This window comes from Montipora capricornis, chromosome 4, assembly GCF_036669925.1.
Source record: "Montipora capricornis isolate CH-2021 chromosome 4, ASM3666992v2, whole genome shotgun sequence".
Classification (NCBI taxonomy): Eukaryota; Metazoa; Cnidaria; class Anthozoa; order Scleractinia; family Acroporidae; genus Montipora; species Montipora capricornis.
This window is the reverse complement of record NC_090886.1, coordinates 9,051,613-9,069,112: the sequence shown is the minus strand read 5'-3', so window position 1 is coordinate 9,069,112 and position 17,500 is coordinate 9,051,613. Positions and strand designations below refer to the sequence as shown.

The 17,500-nt window shown below is 40.8% G+C and overlaps 1 protein-coding gene across 3 annotated transcripts in view; it reads left to right on the top strand.

Annotated features, from left to right (window-relative positions):
• Positions 1-17,500, top strand: part of LOC138045471 (centrosome and spindle pole-associated protein 1-like) — a 47,988-nt gene that overhangs the window by 26,591 nt on the left and 3,897 nt on the right. For 2 of the 3 annotated variants that reach the window (XM_068891988.1, XM_068891987.1), the window contains exons 23-38: positions 1,054-1,124; positions 1,491-1,544; positions 3,125-3,190; positions 3,313-3,396; positions 4,979-5,134; positions 7,267-7,329; positions 8,455-8,530; positions 9,243-9,296; positions 9,583-9,701; positions 10,240-10,289; positions 11,129-11,201; positions 12,200-12,242; positions 13,707-13,800; positions 14,621-14,655; positions 16,384-16,436; positions 17,137-17,313. In XM_068891988.1, the coding sequence (XP_068748089.1) occupies positions 1,054-1,124; positions 1,491-1,544; positions 3,125-3,190; positions 3,313-3,396; positions 4,979-5,134; positions 7,267-7,329; positions 8,455-8,530; positions 9,243-9,296; positions 9,583-9,701; positions 10,240-10,289; positions 11,129-11,201; positions 12,200-12,242; positions 13,707-13,800; positions 14,621-14,655; positions 16,384-16,436; positions 17,137-17,313 (1,268 nt within the window). The remainder of the gene's footprint in view (positions 1-1,053; positions 1,125-1,490; positions 1,545-3,124; positions 3,191-3,312; positions 3,397-4,978; positions 5,135-7,266; positions 7,330-8,454; positions 8,531-9,242; positions 9,297-9,582; positions 9,702-10,239; positions 10,290-11,128; positions 11,202-12,199; positions 12,243-13,706; positions 13,801-14,620; positions 14,656-16,383; positions 16,437-17,136; positions 17,314-17,500) is intronic. The other variant, XM_068891989.1, reaches the window with a different exon arrangement.

Below are 17,500 nucleotides of genomic sequence, written 5' to 3'. Positions count from 1 at the left end.
AAAACTCCCTGACGACGTGAATAGAGCCGTGAATAGACCATTTTACAGTTGCGTACTTAGTTTCCTTGACTTTGCTTTGATAGAAACCTCACTGCTTTTCATTTGTAAATTACTACTAACTATCGTGAGAACAACGTCATTAACAACGAGTTAAAACTCTGAAATCCCGAAACTCCCGTGCTGCATATTAGGGAGCTTAAGCAACGGCGACGGCAACGAGAACGTCACAAATTTGCATATTTAGTAGGCAAAAACAATAGCTTTGCACGGTCTGCACGTGCGTTTTTTTCACTTTTGTCCATTTCTTTGCCGTCGTCAGCAAAACAACAACGTGAAATAGCCAAATTTGAGGTTTATGGAGGACGTCAGCACTTGTGAGGATAAATTTTCATTTTCTCCTCCAAATTAAGCTTGACTCATATCGGTTTCATTCTTGAGGGACTGCCAAACCATTGTCATGTTAAAAAGCTTGGAATAGTCTCGAAGTGATTACAATAATGGGAATTTATGTTTTGAGATGACGTTCTCGTTGCCGTCGCCGTTGTCGTTGCTTAAGCTCCCTATTAATTCAGCCGCGTACACACCCATTGCATTCTTAAACTGTTGAGTCTTTGACGTCATTGTCTCCTCGATCCAGCTCTCTCAAGATTCTAAAGCTAGTAATGGCGGAACATAGACCGTATTCATAAATGATGTAGAAAAATTCCAGTTAAAATAAACAGGTATATTTTTTTGAAATCAAGGCTGTTTAGTTAACATAGTTTTGAAATTCAAAGAAAAAAATTTTTGTTCTTAAACGAGGAACAATTGTTGCGAAAACATTGTTTCCCGAAGTGCGTCCTCGGCGCGCAAACGAGGAATCATTTGCTGAGGAAGAAAATGTTTCCTGGGACCGCAAACGGGGAAAACATTTGCTTCCGCAACATTGTTTGCTCTTTTGCTGGCGTATTACTCGGCAACGCAGCCATTTCGTAGCCTTTGAATTGGAAATCGGCCACAGGATATCCTCCCTGTACCCTCTTGTTGAGAATGGCTGTTTATTGTGCACAATAGGTCAGGCAGCTGGACAAGAAATGAGGACAGGGTTCGGAAGATCAGATCCTCTGAAGGAAGCACAACCTCAGGTGAACATTTGTTCAGTTTGTTCGATATACCATTTTGGTGGTGTTTCAAAAAACCATATATATATATATATATATATACATTTATATAATGATCTTTTGTTCTTGAAAGTAGTCGCATGAATTTGCACTTAAAATCTTTTGTTTCTAATATCTGCTCGTTTTTATCTCGAAGCGCGCGTCTGTTTCTTGCTCCAATACTGAAAACTGGCCGGAACCAGGGACTGGGGAGGGAAAGGTGTTAACATGTTCTCGTGACTTGAATTACGATAATCGTATATATTAAACATATAGATATATATATTTTGAAGCATAACTTGCACTATTATGATCATTAGCATGTCTGAGTATGTTTCTTCTCAATTTCAGGACGACTTGAAGAAGGCAGCCAGGCTAGAGTATCAAGAATTCCTTCGAAAACAGGTGCATTATTTATCTTCAAAGTTAACGTCGTTATTTCTATTTATGGCCAGGGGAAAAAAGTAGACAATAACAAAGGAAAAATGATTTACAATTGGCGGTTACGTCCAAAAATACACGTTTATTCGATGCTAGTTCAAATTTGATACCGAACACGAAGCATCCTCCCTTCATTTCTTATCTATTTCTAGCAATAAGGGTAAGGGTTATCACGGTCCAGTCAAAATGTGCCGGCAGGTGGCAATTTTGCCGCCTAGAACGAAATATGTGTTGCCTTCTAAAGTTCATCGATAACGAATTAATGTGAGGTCTCTACTAGACCAAAATTAAATGTAACAAAAATATATACGTCAACTTTTCTTTTGATGAATTGCAGAAGCAGTCACGCGTGACATGGCTTCTTCTGATTGGTTAAAATTGGCGGCCCTTTCTTTGTTTCGCACGCGAAGTCACAGTGTATCTAAAAATAAATCCATTTGTGACTGTGCTGCCATTATCGACTGCAAAATGGTCGCGTCTATATCAAACAACTACATGTTCACACTTCTGAATAAAGCTACTGTTGGAAAATAACAGTCAAATGAGGAAAAAAGCCCTTGAGCAGTGTTATCTGTAAGCTGAAAAAGAGGGGCTGAGTTTACCCCAAGAACGCACCAGATACAACCATTTGAAGCCGAAATTTTCACAGTATTTCAGGGGGGCATTCCCCCTTCCCCCCGACACGAGCGCTTTTAGAGTAAAAATAGAGAATGAGAGATTCACATTTGTTCGCTCGTGTTGTCGTGAAAACCTTAAATTTGGTGATTTCACGTAGTTGTTGTGAAGAGTGCCGCAAAAATATGCTCAAAAATACGTGCGTCACTTGCAGCAACAACAACAACAACAACATGTACTTTATTGATACAAAAATTTAGAGAACATGGCTGACCCGCGGGTAGCGTTAGCTAATCTAGGCGGGCCAGACTTACAGTTCACTTAAGGATGAGTTATAAATATAGAGAACGATACAAGGTAAAGAAAAGATAAACGACGGAGGGAACAGAATATATGAACAACAGCATATAGCAGAGCATAGAAAAAAAAAAGAAACTTCGGCACCATTATTTTTCCTCTTGATATTGTTGTTTTGTGGCCTTCTTTTTGACGACTGCTTCGCAGAAGGCCCTGTTTCCAACTATGACCAGTGAAGACAGCAAACATGTCACAATTATTCGAGATGGCCGCGCCCGGGAAATTTGAAAGTGCAAATAAATGATTCTAAGGGTGCGTTCGATTGACCCTATTCCAGAATAAGAATACGTGGAGTGATGATTTAAAGCGGTATGTCTGGCGTTTTGAAGCAACAAGGATACTAAAGATATGTTTAAAATAGCATTTTAGCAGGTGTTTGACAAGTTTAATGGCAATCTCCGCAGAAACGAAGGATTTCTAACTTTCTATTCCGTGTATTCCAATTCCGGAATACGGTCAATTGAACGCATCCTAAGATTCATTTTTTGGATACAAACCAGTCCTTTCCCTGTACAAAATATTCTTCTCTTTCTAATTTGGGATTAATCAAAAAATCGTCGTTTCAATTTAAGGTTGAGGAGAAAGAAAAGAAGAAAAAGGAAGAACTTGAGAAAGTTAAGAAAGAAGAAGAAGAGCTGGTACGTTCAATTTTTTTAAAAAAACTCTTTCTATGTATGGGCATTTTTAAGCTCATATGCGTAACATAATTAACATTAATTCTGTGGTGTTCCTCTGCATTCTGAAATTAATTGTTCACCAGGAAAGAAGAATTGAGGAGGATAGGTTGAAGATGCAGAAAGACTTCGAAGAGGAACAAGAGAAAACCCGAAAGAAAGAGGAAGAGGTACAAGACATTGACTTAATTATTATTGCTCTTATCGTACAAAGCAAGCACATGGTTGTCTTTCAGTTTGTAATGAATTCAATGTTCTATGTACCGGTTTTAATCCGAAGAAGTGGCATCCTTTCGCTGCTAGCAGAGGTTTTTTTTCTTTTTGCGTTCGCTGGGGTGACCAGTACGGCAAAAGAGACTTCTGCCATCCTGCCATGCATGGGTCGAAACTCACTGAGTTGAGCTTGCGCGGTGGTCACTTAGCGACCGAATGCTCACGTTTTACTTCTTGTTGTGTGGGCTCACTTAACAAAAGCGGAATTTAAAGGAATGCGCGGGACACAGCGGGCTCAAGTCACGGTCAGCAAACATATCATGGGGCATGCGCTTTGAAGAGTGCTGTCCAAGGGCGTGGACGGCGGTTGGATCAAAGTGAGTTTCGACCAATGGCAGAGGTCTTTTTTCCCGTACTCGTCAGTCCAGCAAACGCAAAAAGGAATTATTTCCGAATTTAGCTTGAAAACAACGATTGAGAGTGTTCATGTGTGATTATGACAGTATTCTTGTCTGTCGTTTCAAAAAGGTGCTGGATGCTATTGATATAACCAAAACAAATTTGGTAAACTCCAGAGGCGAAATACATTAAATAATGCAAGTCAAACAAGTAAATCAAACGATGTATTGCAAAGCAGATACCCATCCCAGTAGTAATCCGTACGGCCCTACCAACTGAGGTAACCCTTGTGTCAAGTACAAGCGCTATGCTAATTACCATATGTGATTTCAAGTGCATCGAAACACCCCGAAATTTTTGGACGTGGGTGGCCTGTGGAGGCAATGTGGCCCAGTGGTTGGGGCGCTTGCCTTGAGATCCGGAGATCCCGGGTTCAAGACCCGCTCTGACCACTCGTTGAATTTGTTCCTGGTAGTCCCTGGTTCAACTTTTTTATTGTAGATAGCCAACTGGTTTGCCCCGGCCGGTTGGGATTCTTAACAGTTGTTGTTCCGTTCCGTCGTTTCGTTATGTTTCATTGGCCCTGAAAAGCCCCTATAGGGTGACAATGTCGGCTAAGGTTTTAGCATGTCGATTGCATGCATATGGAGGTTAACAAAATGAACGCTAAGCAAAAAATGTCCGTTGTAGCACATTCAGTCAAATCACCTATGGTCACAATTATTCTCTCGGAAACTATGTCATAATGCGTGGCTTCTCAAAGTTATTACAAGCCCTTAGAACATAGTACAAGTTTGGTGGAATATCCTTGTTTATCTCGTGCAAAGGTTAAGACCTTACTGCGCAAAAGGAACTGAACAACAACAAAACAAAAAGCCAACCCCTACCATGCACAACAAAACACTGTTTTATTAATACGATTTGCCGGTTTGCAGACGCACTGGTGTTCCTTCAGATGATCCATTCTACGTGGCGCAAGTCTTAAAAGCGGAGTTGTTAATTTTAGTGAATGGAGTTAATTTTTGCGTCGTTTTATTTTGCGGATCGGGGTCAATCTGCAAAATCCGCTAAATTGTTATGGAGGAACGGGCCTCTAGCTTGGTAATTACTGTTACAACTATTCACGACTTTCCTTATCAGGTTCGATTGAGGAACGAACAGATTAAAGAAGAGCAAGAAGCCAAAAGAAGAGAGGCAGAGACGAAAAAGAAAGAAATGGAAGAACAGAGACAAGCTGAATTGAAGAGAAAACTTGACGCTGAGATAGCAGCCAAAAAAGCTGCTTCCGGTGAAACTGTAAGCACCAAGCTTTTGAACCTGATGTAGAGCTTCCATAAATTCGGGCTCCCCAAGAAATACCGATTTTATATAATTTCTTAATAATGAACAAAGTCTGGGAAAGTCAGGGTAAACTACAAGATTATTTCGGACTTTAATTTGCTTTGGCCATGGAGAGTTCGATCTGGATAAGCAAAGTCCATAAAAGGCTGGGAGTTTTTTTTTTAATTTGAGAAGACAGTTGACTTGCGCGTGAAATCCTTATTTTTTTCCGTATTGTTTTCATGAAAAATAGAGCGTTTTCACTCACGTGACTAAAATAAATGCTAATTTGATGAAACAAAAGAAACTATTTACATAAAAATAGAGTTCAATTCCCAGAGGATTAGTTTGGAACACCATCATGGCCGCCGTTTCTTTGTTTTGGAACACCAACATGGCTGCCGTGACGTCATGTAAAAACGCTCTATAACCATAGTAACTGAACAAAGACTGACGTGTTTAGTTTCTTCACCTTCACCTTCATTAGCGCCTATAGGTTTTTCCGTTCCATCAATTGCACCTAATTTTCCTTTGTAAACTTGAATTTCAACCATTTTCCCGGCCCTTACGCACGCTTTCCAAAGCATCGTTTGGTAAAGTTAAGCCTCATTTACACTAGCAAGTTTTCCTTGACAAGTTTTCATTGGTAGTGTAAATGGAAAAATATGACAGTTTTTTTTCCTCGACAAGTGTCCTTGTTCAAAAACTGGCATGCTAGTTTTTGAACAAGGAGACTTGTCAAGGAAAAACTTGTCAAGGACGATATTTGCTACTGTAAATTACTTGTCAAGTGCACTTGTCAAGGAAAACTTGTTATATTTTCCATTTACATTACCAAGGAAAACTTGTCAAGGAAAAATGTATCAAGCAGAACTTGCTAGTGTGTACAGTCGGCAAGTTTTCCTTGACAAGTGGGCTTGTCAAGGAAAACTTGCTAGTGTAAATGAGGCTTTAAAGTTCGAGTGAGAAGTAGAGTTTTTTTTTTGTATCAAGTTTCTTTGGCGTTCCGTCCTGCCAGTAACCCTTCAACAATTTAGTCCAATATATCTGATCCCGTTTGTTGCAATTACGAGCAAATGTAATTCTAACAAGGTTGTTACTAAAATGCGCTTATACTTGCGTTCGCTTGCGTCGTGTGAAAACAAAAACACAACATAAGCACAAGGAAATTTGTTGCGTCTTTCCAGTTAAAGCACTCGTTCCAGATTCACTGCGTCTGAGCATTTGAACAAAATGGCGGTTGCCGTGGTTGATTTGATGCTTATGTCAACGTTCGTTTTCACTCGCATAAGCTGCTTATGCTTGGGCTTGCGTCGCTAGTGAAAACCAGGCTTAATTATCTTTAATTTATGCACCCGTAATTGGAGACGTCGCACGTTAATAGGCCTTATTCACGATAGCCGCCATGTTGGTTTTCATATTGTTATGCAAATTATTATGCGTTATGTTGGGGGGCAAACATTGAAAAAAAAAGCAAATTGCAGAAAATCGGCTCAACGAAATATTGAAATAACATTGCAAAAAGTCCATTTTAGTATTTAGAATTAAGTACCTTTTATAATACTTTTATATCTTTTGATTTCCTTTGACAATGACTTTCTACTTCGTTATCTGCTCATTTTTCACTTGAAAAACATCGAGCTAACTTGTGTAATCATTCTATTTTACTATTTAGGTGATAAACATTCAATGAACGTGAAACAAATCATCTGTGTGGCTAAGGTGTTCGTTATAACCTCTCGAACTTGTGTTGTTTGCCCCCTAAGAAGTGTGTAGCTAATTTGCATGATAATAGCAAATCCAACATGGCGGCCATCCTGAATAAGGTCTATTGGCTTAGTTCGCTTAGTTTGTTTGACAAAACAGGGTGAGAGAAGCGTTTCAACTATAGGTTCTCAGAGTTGGATGTAACTCGGAAGAGAGATATCTAAGTCATGCGCTCCTCCCTATTCCAAGAAATAAAAAAACAGGTGCGAAAGCTCGACACGCTACATTTTTTCAAGTGACATAAAAATGCAAACAGGACAGCACTAATCTACAAAAAAACAAGCCAGTTTGCCCTTGACTGTGAAAGTCTAGAAGTCATGAAGTTTTTGTTGCCCTTTTAGGGCTCCTCCAGTCAAGCGAGAGGGACCTCACCACCGATTCCGACAGTGCTAAAGAAAATGGAGGTACGTTGGTATAAAATAAATACATGAATTGTGTGCGAAAGGTTGAAATTTGTTTTTCGCTTTAGTTCAAATTGTCTGTGTTTTCCAGACATGATGCAGCGCTTCAAAATTATTAAATTAACACCAGGGAGCCCTTACTTTGTAGCCTGCAAGGCGGCTGTTTGTTCCGTTGAAAATAGTGCGCGGTCGACCTTGAAACTAGTCAAGCCCCTATATTTCATCCGCGCGCCATTTTCAACGGAAGAGCTTGCTGGCTATGACCTTCGTTGTGCATTAGGCCGCCTGATGGTCATTATAAGCGCGTGAAAAGGAAACGGAATAAAACGAACTGGGCTTCTGGACCCGTCAGTTTGTAAAGAAAATACAGTTTGAAGGAACATTGAAAGGTTGATGATCCGTCGCATTCTTCTGGAGGAGTGTTAATTCAAAGGCCTTGTAGAGTTAGTCCCAAATGTTTTTAGGCCAAAGATTAGCTTTAATGAATGTTTAGGTTTGTTTCTGTATTGGTAAAACATGTAGCTTACAAGACGTGCTACACTCTTCGACCGCTGTCCCATAAACGCGTGTGCTCGATCCTCCTTCAGCGCTTTCGATATAGCCTCACCCCGATAGATGACGGGAATTTCCGAACTTAGATTCAAGGGAATAATGGGCATTAGTATCACCCAACTAGTGGACTAATGCAAATCCTGCATTTTAATTGGCTACGCTACTAGAGGACTATTGGTAATAGTCCTCGAGTAGCGAAAAGCGTGACGCTTTCTTTCGTTTTATTCCCAAATAAATATTTCTTTAACTTGCATTTGCTAACTTTGTTATTGCCTGTTCTGTCCGACTCGCTAGTTGGGTGATACTAAAACAATTAGTCCCTTCGCCCTCAAGGGCCACGGGTCAATAGCCCATTCGGCTTCGCCTCACGGGCTATTGACCCGTAGCCCTTGCTACGGGTCTAATTGTTAATTAGTACACGATGGCCCCCAATTCAGAGTAGCTATTTTCACGTAGCAGCAGAAGCTAACAAAAGGCTTTGTTTCACACGCCAAGATTGATTTATCTGCAGTCCTTAGTTCCCAAAAAGGTGAAGCCTGACATTCTTTGGCATTTTAATGGGTTTTTTTTCATCAGGAGGAGAGCCAAGACATGAGCCTGAGATCTTCTTCACCTCCCATTCCTACAATAGCTAAAAAGCAAACCTCCCAAGGTAAGAAATAACATTAATAAACGCGTGTTATCAACTGATTCAATTAAATTGGTCATCAAATAGACTGTAGATCAGTCCATTTCTTTGCGTCACTACGAACGTGCGTACTTTCAGTTTTTCGTGAAATTGGGGCCGGAAACTTTCTCCAGTCCCACTCCTCCGTTGTTCATTCGCCCCAGATCTTTTTACAAAAAACCCCGGACACTCCCTGTCCCAGTGATTCACACTCCGCTCCGTTTTAGTACTAATACTATACTAGACTAGACTATACTAGACTATACTATACTACGCTACGCTGCCTTGCGCTGCGCTGCGCTGTGCAGGGCTAGGCTTTACTGTGTTGTGCTGTGCTGTACTATACTATACTTTTAAAGTGCACCTAAACTTAAATATTTGAGTTCCTTATATAAATCTCCCCATCCAAAGCAAACATGTCACCATTGTTACCCAGAATTTCGCTTTTTCTGTGCCGTGCAAGCCACATAAACTTGGCAGAACGAGCAGTAATTTGGACCCACGACCGTGATGTGAGAGGCATGTGTCTGTTCTCGATTTTACGTCTCAAACTGCTTTGCATTCCTGTGGGAGTGCAGGTTCCGTTTATGGCAGTCGCAATGCATTAATATATTTAATTAATTATGCATTAATTAATCAACAGTAACTAAGAGAGACGAAACGACCTTTTCTGACTAAAGCTTGATTTCTCCTTGAGGTCCTGTGTCAACCCCGCCTCCACTTGTTGCCGTTAGAAGCCAACGTCAACAAGGTCAGTAAGATATCAATAATGAAGTGACGTATCCCTGCAAAAAGTGCATGCAGTCATTTGAGTCGCCTTCTTCAGTCACGCGCGCGAGGAACGAGATTCGAGCTCGCATACGTCACTGAAGCGTAATTCTTAAATTGACTTTAATAAAGACTTTCATGAGTCTGGAACTTAGCTGTTGTTTTTTTTTTTTTATAGTCACGCAACGCTTTCTTAAAGGAGGAATGCGTGACGGCTAGGAAAATGCATGAGATATACATGGTAACATAATCACTTTTGCGTCTCTTAGAGCCTGTCAGAGGTACGGAGCGTGACCAAGATGTTTTGAGTCAACTGACGGCACTGAGACAGCAACTCAAGAATGAAGAAAAACGGGTTCAGCAGCAAATGGACCATACATCTTCTGTGGTGGGTATCAGCTCTATCCACTATGCTGAGAATCGAGAAAGTGTCCAGCGCATTTTGGTTTGAAATTGCATATTTGGTTTCAAAGGTCAAATAGCTCAAGAGGCGACGTGGCCAAGGAGGTTTACCTTGCCTGGTTGGGATGCACATGTTCCTAGTTAAAATTTCATCCTGACTACCCCTGCTTTCTAAAATGGAAAGTCTGAGGTCACGCGTAATGATGCGGGAGAGTTGGTGCGGGCAGACTAAATGGAGGCTCGCTTGAATCCCGTGCTTCAAACGAGCTTCTATTGAGCCTCCATTGAGCCTTTTGCATTGAGTCTCCATCTGAGCCTCTCTTAAGCCTCACTTGAGCCTCTATTGAGCCTTCATTGAGCGTCCACCTGAACCTCCCTTGAGTCTCCATCTGAGCCTCTCTTAAGCCTCACTTGAGCCTCTATTGAGCCTTCATTGATCCTCTATTGAGCCTCCATCGAGCCTTCATCCGAGCCTCCAATATTTGCTACATGTTCTTCTTCTTCTTTTTTTGTTGTTGTTGCAGACCAAATATTCAGATATCCAGCGTTTACATGAAGACCTAGGAAGCAGGAGGTATCGAAATCATTATCCAGCAAACCGCCGGTTAATTCCAGTGGAATATGTATACTTTGAAGTGCAAATTCTTGCATCTGATAGGCTGTGCTAATTTCTTGATCTATTGGGAAGGTTTCCAGGTTGAACGTTGCAAATTCTCACATTCCTAGAAAAAATGCACAAAGTGAATGCACTCTTAATAGTCCATTTCCGAGTTCATGTCTGCGTCCTCTTCAAAGCTAGTCTTAGTGTGAAGTGTTTGTTATGAAAATTAGTTTTCATTCATATGTAAATTAGAACTAATTACCATCACAAAAACTTCGCACTTAGACTCGCTTTGAAGAGGAGGCAGACATGAACTTGGAAATGGCCCATTGACCTGTTTAGCTTGTATGTTTTGTTTTCCCATTTCAGACCACGTGATGTTCTCAAGGAAATTCTCCTTTTGTTTATTCATAAGTTATTCGTACATAAGCACGTGCATAAGACGACATTTGAAAGAAACTGTTCTCTAGAGATACATCGCGTGGTCTGAAATGGGAAAACAAAACGTACAAGATAAAGTGGTCAATTTGGATAAACTCCACTTAGCATCCCTTTCCCTGTGGAAACTGGAAAATATTGTCAGACTTGAACCTGCCTATAACTTTACGGTTATCGACTGTTCCTGTCAGGGTGGGTGGCTTAAACCCTTTACGAAGCAACTACTCCCAATCTTGCAGCGGTTTCATGGCAGTCCTCTTTATGAATTTCTCTCGATGTTGTCCATGCAATCTATTCGCCACTTCGCCATTTTCAACAGTGCAGTCAACGTTAACGTGACACTGTTGTCTGCTTTAATTTTGTAACTTTGACAGAGGCAGGAGAGATGTCGAGGTGTTTCAAAGAGCGCTTGCCAGTAAAACTGCAGTGGCAAAACGAGAGACCGAGGTATGAAGATTTTGACCAACCCTCGACAATGCTCTGATTCGTGTCATTGTTTTAAGCCGTGTTCACACTCAACGTTAATTATGATCAACGGAAGTATAATGATTCAGGCTATCATACTCCATTCAATTTTATTCAATCATGGTTCTGTTCACATCTGCGAAAATTCAAATACAATACGCAGGGTAACCTCGCAGTGTAAGACAAAATGGCGCCGTATCGCGTTTCTGCCACGATCATCGTCACCATCTTGAGGCGAGGAGAGAACCAAGGATAGCCTCTGGGAACAGATGACAAATCCAAATCTTCGCTCCATAAAGCGATTAGAAGTTTCGTCTGCTCATACCACCACGTGTTCGCCATTCTGTTCAATTACGCATTGTAATTACTTCTAACAACCCCCTTGAGGTTGTTTGAAGTAATTATATTCCAGTTATAATCAGGGACTGTAATTAGTTGATGTCAACCCATTTCATATTTAATTCGATTATAATTCGATCACAATCGAGACCTAATGTAAACACGGCTTTAGTCTTGGAAGTATGATTATAATCATCATCGTCCTCGGCAAAATTATATTTGTTATTATTATACGTAATCGCATGCATGGGCCCGAGGGCAATTATATATTTATAAGGTTTAATTTCACGCGTATTTTCAAAGTTTTCGCATAATTGCCCGAGTTGTAATAAAATAGAACTAGCGCTTAAAATATATTCTATATGGGAAGAATCCTGATCCTCGAGCAACTGTTTTGCACGGTGCTTTACACTAGCTCTGCCGTGGGACAAACTAATTCTGGTTTTGTTTAAACTTTCCGGCGCAATTCCGAAGTGAAAACGGAAGAATATCTTTGGAATGGTTGAAGAGATTTATCGCACATAATACATGCAGACAAAGGCGTCCATAGGGGTTTCTTAACCTGTAACATGCCCCGTCGTTTAATTTGGTTTCCGTCGTATTTATTTATTTATTTATTTAATTGTTTATTTATTTATTAGGGTTTTTCGGCCGCTGATGAATTCAACCGGATAAAATTCGAAGGTGAGCTGACATCATTCCTTCCCTTTTGGTTGTTTAAATTGTTTATTAGGCAGTTTGCGTTGGCACGACTCTATCAAGTTGTATTTGTTCAGGACGCTGAAAAATGGTAGTGTTAAAATGAACTGCGGATATGAAATAATAATTTCTGAAAGAAGGAGCATTGCAGTTAACTTAAAGGGGCTAGGTCACGCTGTTTTAGGTAATTTTGTTTAATTTTGTTAGTTATGAGCTCTAAACGTCAAATTGGCAGAGCAAGAGTCTTTCATTGCAAAATCACGGCCACGCAACAATTGAGAATGTTTTTCCAGCTGTTTAAATGAGATTTTGATATAAACTGATGTAAATTTGAAAAAAAGTGGGCCGACGTTTTTCAAATTTACACAAATTCAATCTATTTCAATCCTTCCCAGTTTTGTCCATCCTTGTCCCTCCTTAGCTTTCCTGTGTTTTGTTTGAGTTCCTCTATAGTTTTGAGCCGTTATTTTGTTATTTCAGTTAATTCTATGACCATTTGATCAATGCTGAAATTGCCTAAAATTGCGTGACCTAGCCCCCTTAAAGAAGCAACTTCAACCATTGCAAAGAAGCTTGATAAAAATTCAAGCATGCAGTAATTTAGCACTCTTTTCAATTGACGTCATGATCTAGCGCCCAAAGCATTGTGGGATTCATATGCGGACAAAGACAAAGACATTTTAGCGTTGTTTGTCCGCATTTCAATCCCATAATTCTTGTCAATAATCTATTTTTATCAACTGTGGAATATCACAAAACAACAGGTTTAACGAACAAAAACAATAAAGAGATTAAGCATCGCGCTTACGTGAAAAGGCAAATTCGAAGCGGTGGGCTGCTGTTTGTCATAAAAGTATGAAAATTATGTTATTCTATCTCGTTTCTCTTTTTTGAAAAGTTACTTGATACCTGATGCTAACACGCAAGCTCGCACGAGCTCATATCAAACGTTTTTGGCAAAACCCAAGTTTTAGTTCCACGTTTGCCGTTTGTCATATTAATAGGGACATTTAGCATAGCGTTTTCAAAGTCGACCGCAAACTTCAAACCGCGGTGAGCCGTTAGCGGTTTGTCGTTTGCCGTGGGGACAAAAATAGACTTTAGCGTAAGGTTGGGCATTTGGCGGGGAAAAAACGCGCCATGTTGGATTATTATTTTTCTCTACGTGTTTTAATTCGACCGAGCCAGCGTCCTCAAGGAGGTGCAAATGATATGCTCAGCAAAAATGTTTTCATTCAAGAGACAAAGCATTAAAAAACATAACTTATAACCTGAAGAGTGAGTTCTTACAGAATTTTAAGGTGAAAAACGCTGCGGTAAATCTCTTACCGCAAGAAGGTTATCCAGCCGTAAGAACTTGAAGCGCAATCTTTTAAGCCCTGTTTACACGAGCGAGTTTTCCTTGTCAAGGAACCCATTGTCCTACAGCAGTGTGTTTTCGTCTTTCAGACACCTCTTCTCTTGCTGGTGAATTTCGCAGCAAGTTTCCCGAACCAGTGTCAACTAGCAGTGTACTGGACCTTCAGCAGCAAGCCTATTTAACGTGAGATTGATAAACCATCTAAAACTAAATTACAGTTTATCCTTCGCAACAACTGCGTAGTGATTTTTAATTTGAGGAAAAAAAAAACAAGCACGCAGGGAAGGACTGCATGAGGCTCGATCTGCTCCCTCTGCAAACTGCACAACATTGGCTTTCCTGAAAAGGTCTTGAAAGTCATGCGAAATCATGAGGCGTGAAATTTCTCGTGTAAGTTTTTCGCGCTCCGTAGTTTTCCTCGTGGGAGAACCTGACTCAGTTGTTTTCGTTGTGCCTCTTGTATGCTGAACCAATCAACTTTGCTCTCGTAATAACTGCGTTCTGACTCGCACAAGTCTAACTGCTGAATCCCCTGCGAGTTAGAGCGACTTTAAATCGAGTGTCGTAAAACCAAAACAGAAGTAATTACTTCGGCCAATCAAAAAGGACGGAGACAATCCAGTAAACCAATCCAAACTCGAAGTAATTACACGAAGCCGACACAAAGCGCGGGAGAATGTGCACGCGCGAGCCACAATTGGTTTTGGTTTCACTTCTGATTGGTTGGAAAAGTGACGTGAGAACTTTGAACCAATCACCGAGTGAAGTAATGCAAAACCAAAGCAATTCGCTAATTACTTTCGACACTCAATTAACAACCGCTGTATTTGCATAAGAATAACACTTATTTCATTCCGTTCTTCAAAGAACGCTGCACAGTGCTAACGACGGTGGCAAAGTATTTAGGAGTAATTACTCCAACCTTTTCGATGGGCTTTCTAAAAACACTGTTGTTTTTTTGGTTTTTTAACAATTTGTTGGTTGTTGCTTTTTGCGTCCACAGGGAACAAGAAGACAAACTAGCCGAGCTACGGTCAGGTAAGTAAAAAATAACACGCGACGAGAGAAATAAAGGACCTTGAGCAACGAGATGTTGTTGAGAAGGAGAACGTCACCTGGTAGTTTGATTTCTCGTTAGTGCGATGATTTTCTGATTATTTTAACTCGTGTTACATCTGAAATGCACAGCAACTGTCCTGGAATGCTAATGACATAAAGGAGGATGACATTTAGCGAGAAAATGGAAAAATTATCGCCATGTGCTCACATCCTCCTCGTAATTTCAAATTTGGTATTTTCACGTCGTTGTTTTGAGGACGTCAGCGAAGAAATGTGCGAAAATAAAAATGCACTTGTGCAACCGCCGACCGGCATGGTGGGATCAACGCTTAAGGTCTTTAAATAACTAAGGAGAAAGTGCTGCTTTTGCCGTCTGCAAAATGATTAGGCGCTTAATTCTTCTCGGGAAGGACGATAAACCATACGTCCTGTCCCACATCCCTTCAATGTTTAACCCTGTTGGACGTAAAAGAACGCACACACTATTCATAAAGTGCAAAGCATGGAGTTTCCGGTATTGTGGTCTCTCCTCTGTTGTATATCATGGTTGGGGAGGGGGGGGGTAAACGCTCAGAGGTTGACCTGTGTTAGGGACTGCGTATCATATTGTTAACTTTCCATGGATATAAGGAAGATATCCGTTGACGTCACCAATTGTCATTAATGTGCCAACCAGGGGCCCGTTTCTCGAAAGTCCCGAAACTTTACGAGCCATTTTCGGGTGTCACAATTCCCTCTGGATCTTAAGAACGGAGAGGATATAAGTCGTCAAACTTCACAGTCAGTTTGCTTTTTGTTACTTTGAAAACATGTTTAAAAATCAAAATCGCTTTCCTGAACAAGCGGTTGGCAGGTTCACAAATGGCTTTTCGGACCCGAAAAGTTTTCGGGACTTTCGAGAAACGGGCCCCAGGCCCGGGTTGCTCGAAGAATGGTTAGCGCTAACCAGCGTTAATTACCATAAAAACCTATCGGTTTTGATACCTTGCTTCGAGCAACCGGCCCCTCAGCCTCATTGGCTGTGGAAACAAAGGATCTTTTGTTCCCTTGGTTGGCACATTTAAATAACAAAAGCAATGTTTGTAAACAGATATCTTCCCAATCTAAGAATTATTCGCCGAAGGCGAGGTGAATATCGGTGAAAATAACAAAGCAATGTTTGTAAACAGATATCTTCCCAATTTAACAATTATTCGCCGAAGGCGAGGTGAATATCGGTGAATAATTCACCGAGCCTGAAAAATGTCCATACACCTTATTCCAAAATGGCTGCCATTTTAGTATTCTTTTGTTTGATTGCATATTGGCCCTTTTGGCCTCGCTTTCAAACGCAAAATTCAAAAGAATATTTTCCCTTGGACGCGGCCAAAAGGGCCAATTTGCAATCAAACAAAAGAATACTAAAATGGCGGCCATTTTGGAATGAGGTGTGTGAAACTGGTGAGAAATCCACATTTACTGAAACTGCAGAAAGATTGCAGATGTGTCCTGAACCTCGACAAAAGGGATGGCGGCCATTTTGAAAAAACCGCTTCGGTGATTATCGTGTAATAATCACCTCATGTGCAACCAATCAGCGTAGAGAATTTTCATTAATCACTTATGTAATTATTCTAATTGTCTCTTAATTAATGTATTAGAAAAAGGAGCGTGCAGAGCCACTGTTTCTACTCAGTAAACGTATTTGTCTTTTTTTATATTTTTTAGCAGATGCTGACAAAGGAAATACACCGTCACTGCGGGGCGGGCAAACATTGCAGGTCAGTTCTAAAATCAGATGAATAGTAGACTGCGAGCAGTTCCCCTTTGTTTCGACGAAGGCAACAAAGCGCTTAGCGCTTATTCGATGGTTTAACATATAATACGAGCGAATATTTTGCGAGTTGCGTGGTATTTTTCCGAGCGCCGCAGGGGCGAGGAAAAATACGAGCAACCGGCCGATTATGGATTATGCAAATTAGTTTTTTCTTCTTTAGAACCGTTCTGTTAGCCATATAATAAACAACCGTTCGGTCGTGACAGCAAAATATCAAGCCTCGGCCTAGCTGTATTGAACAATAATGGCTCAACGTTACCGCCAGCGATGGTGGAACGTTTATCCACGTTTTTGCGTTAGTTTTCAGTTCTGCGTGAATGTTCATAGAGACTGTGTGAAAAAAAGCGGAGCTGTCCTTCAGAAAAAGCAAGGTTGACCCATTACAAGTAACCCCGTCGATGGTTTTGGACAGATGGCCTGGAAAAGTTCCCCAAGCATTTGTCGTTTGGGGAATTCCTGGCCGTGACAAAGGTCTCTGTAAACTGGACAAATTGAACTGCTGCTGGCGCTTAGCGATATCACTGAAGAAAGCGTGTAGTGGGTCTTTTTTTGCCCGCATCCTTTCGTAGTTTTTCACCCGTCTCTTGAAAAAGATACAAGAAAAGTCAATTGTTAATTTTTGCTTTTGTCGGTATCTCCTCAAGGTCTCCAGACGCCCTCCCAGTCGTGACTCACTTCTGGAATCTGACAGTCAGTTTCTCGCGGTTGATGACCCCAAGCAGATGTTAACGTTGGAGCAAATGTCTTCCAGACCCAGGCAATCGTCTGCAAGGGAAAGAAGGCGATGGAAACAACTTGAAGAGATGGCCAGAAACCCTAAGGTAAAAAGATTTTTGCTGGTCTTGGCTGGTCTCTCAAGGAGCTGTGCATATCATGTTTGAGCCATTTTGAAGTTGAGCAGAGGACTAGGCCGAGTCGCAAATTTTAGTTTGTCTAGTGCACAGAATTCGATTTTGTTTTCCTTTTTTGTGAAAGGACGTACACATTTACGTGTATTACGTAGGTTTA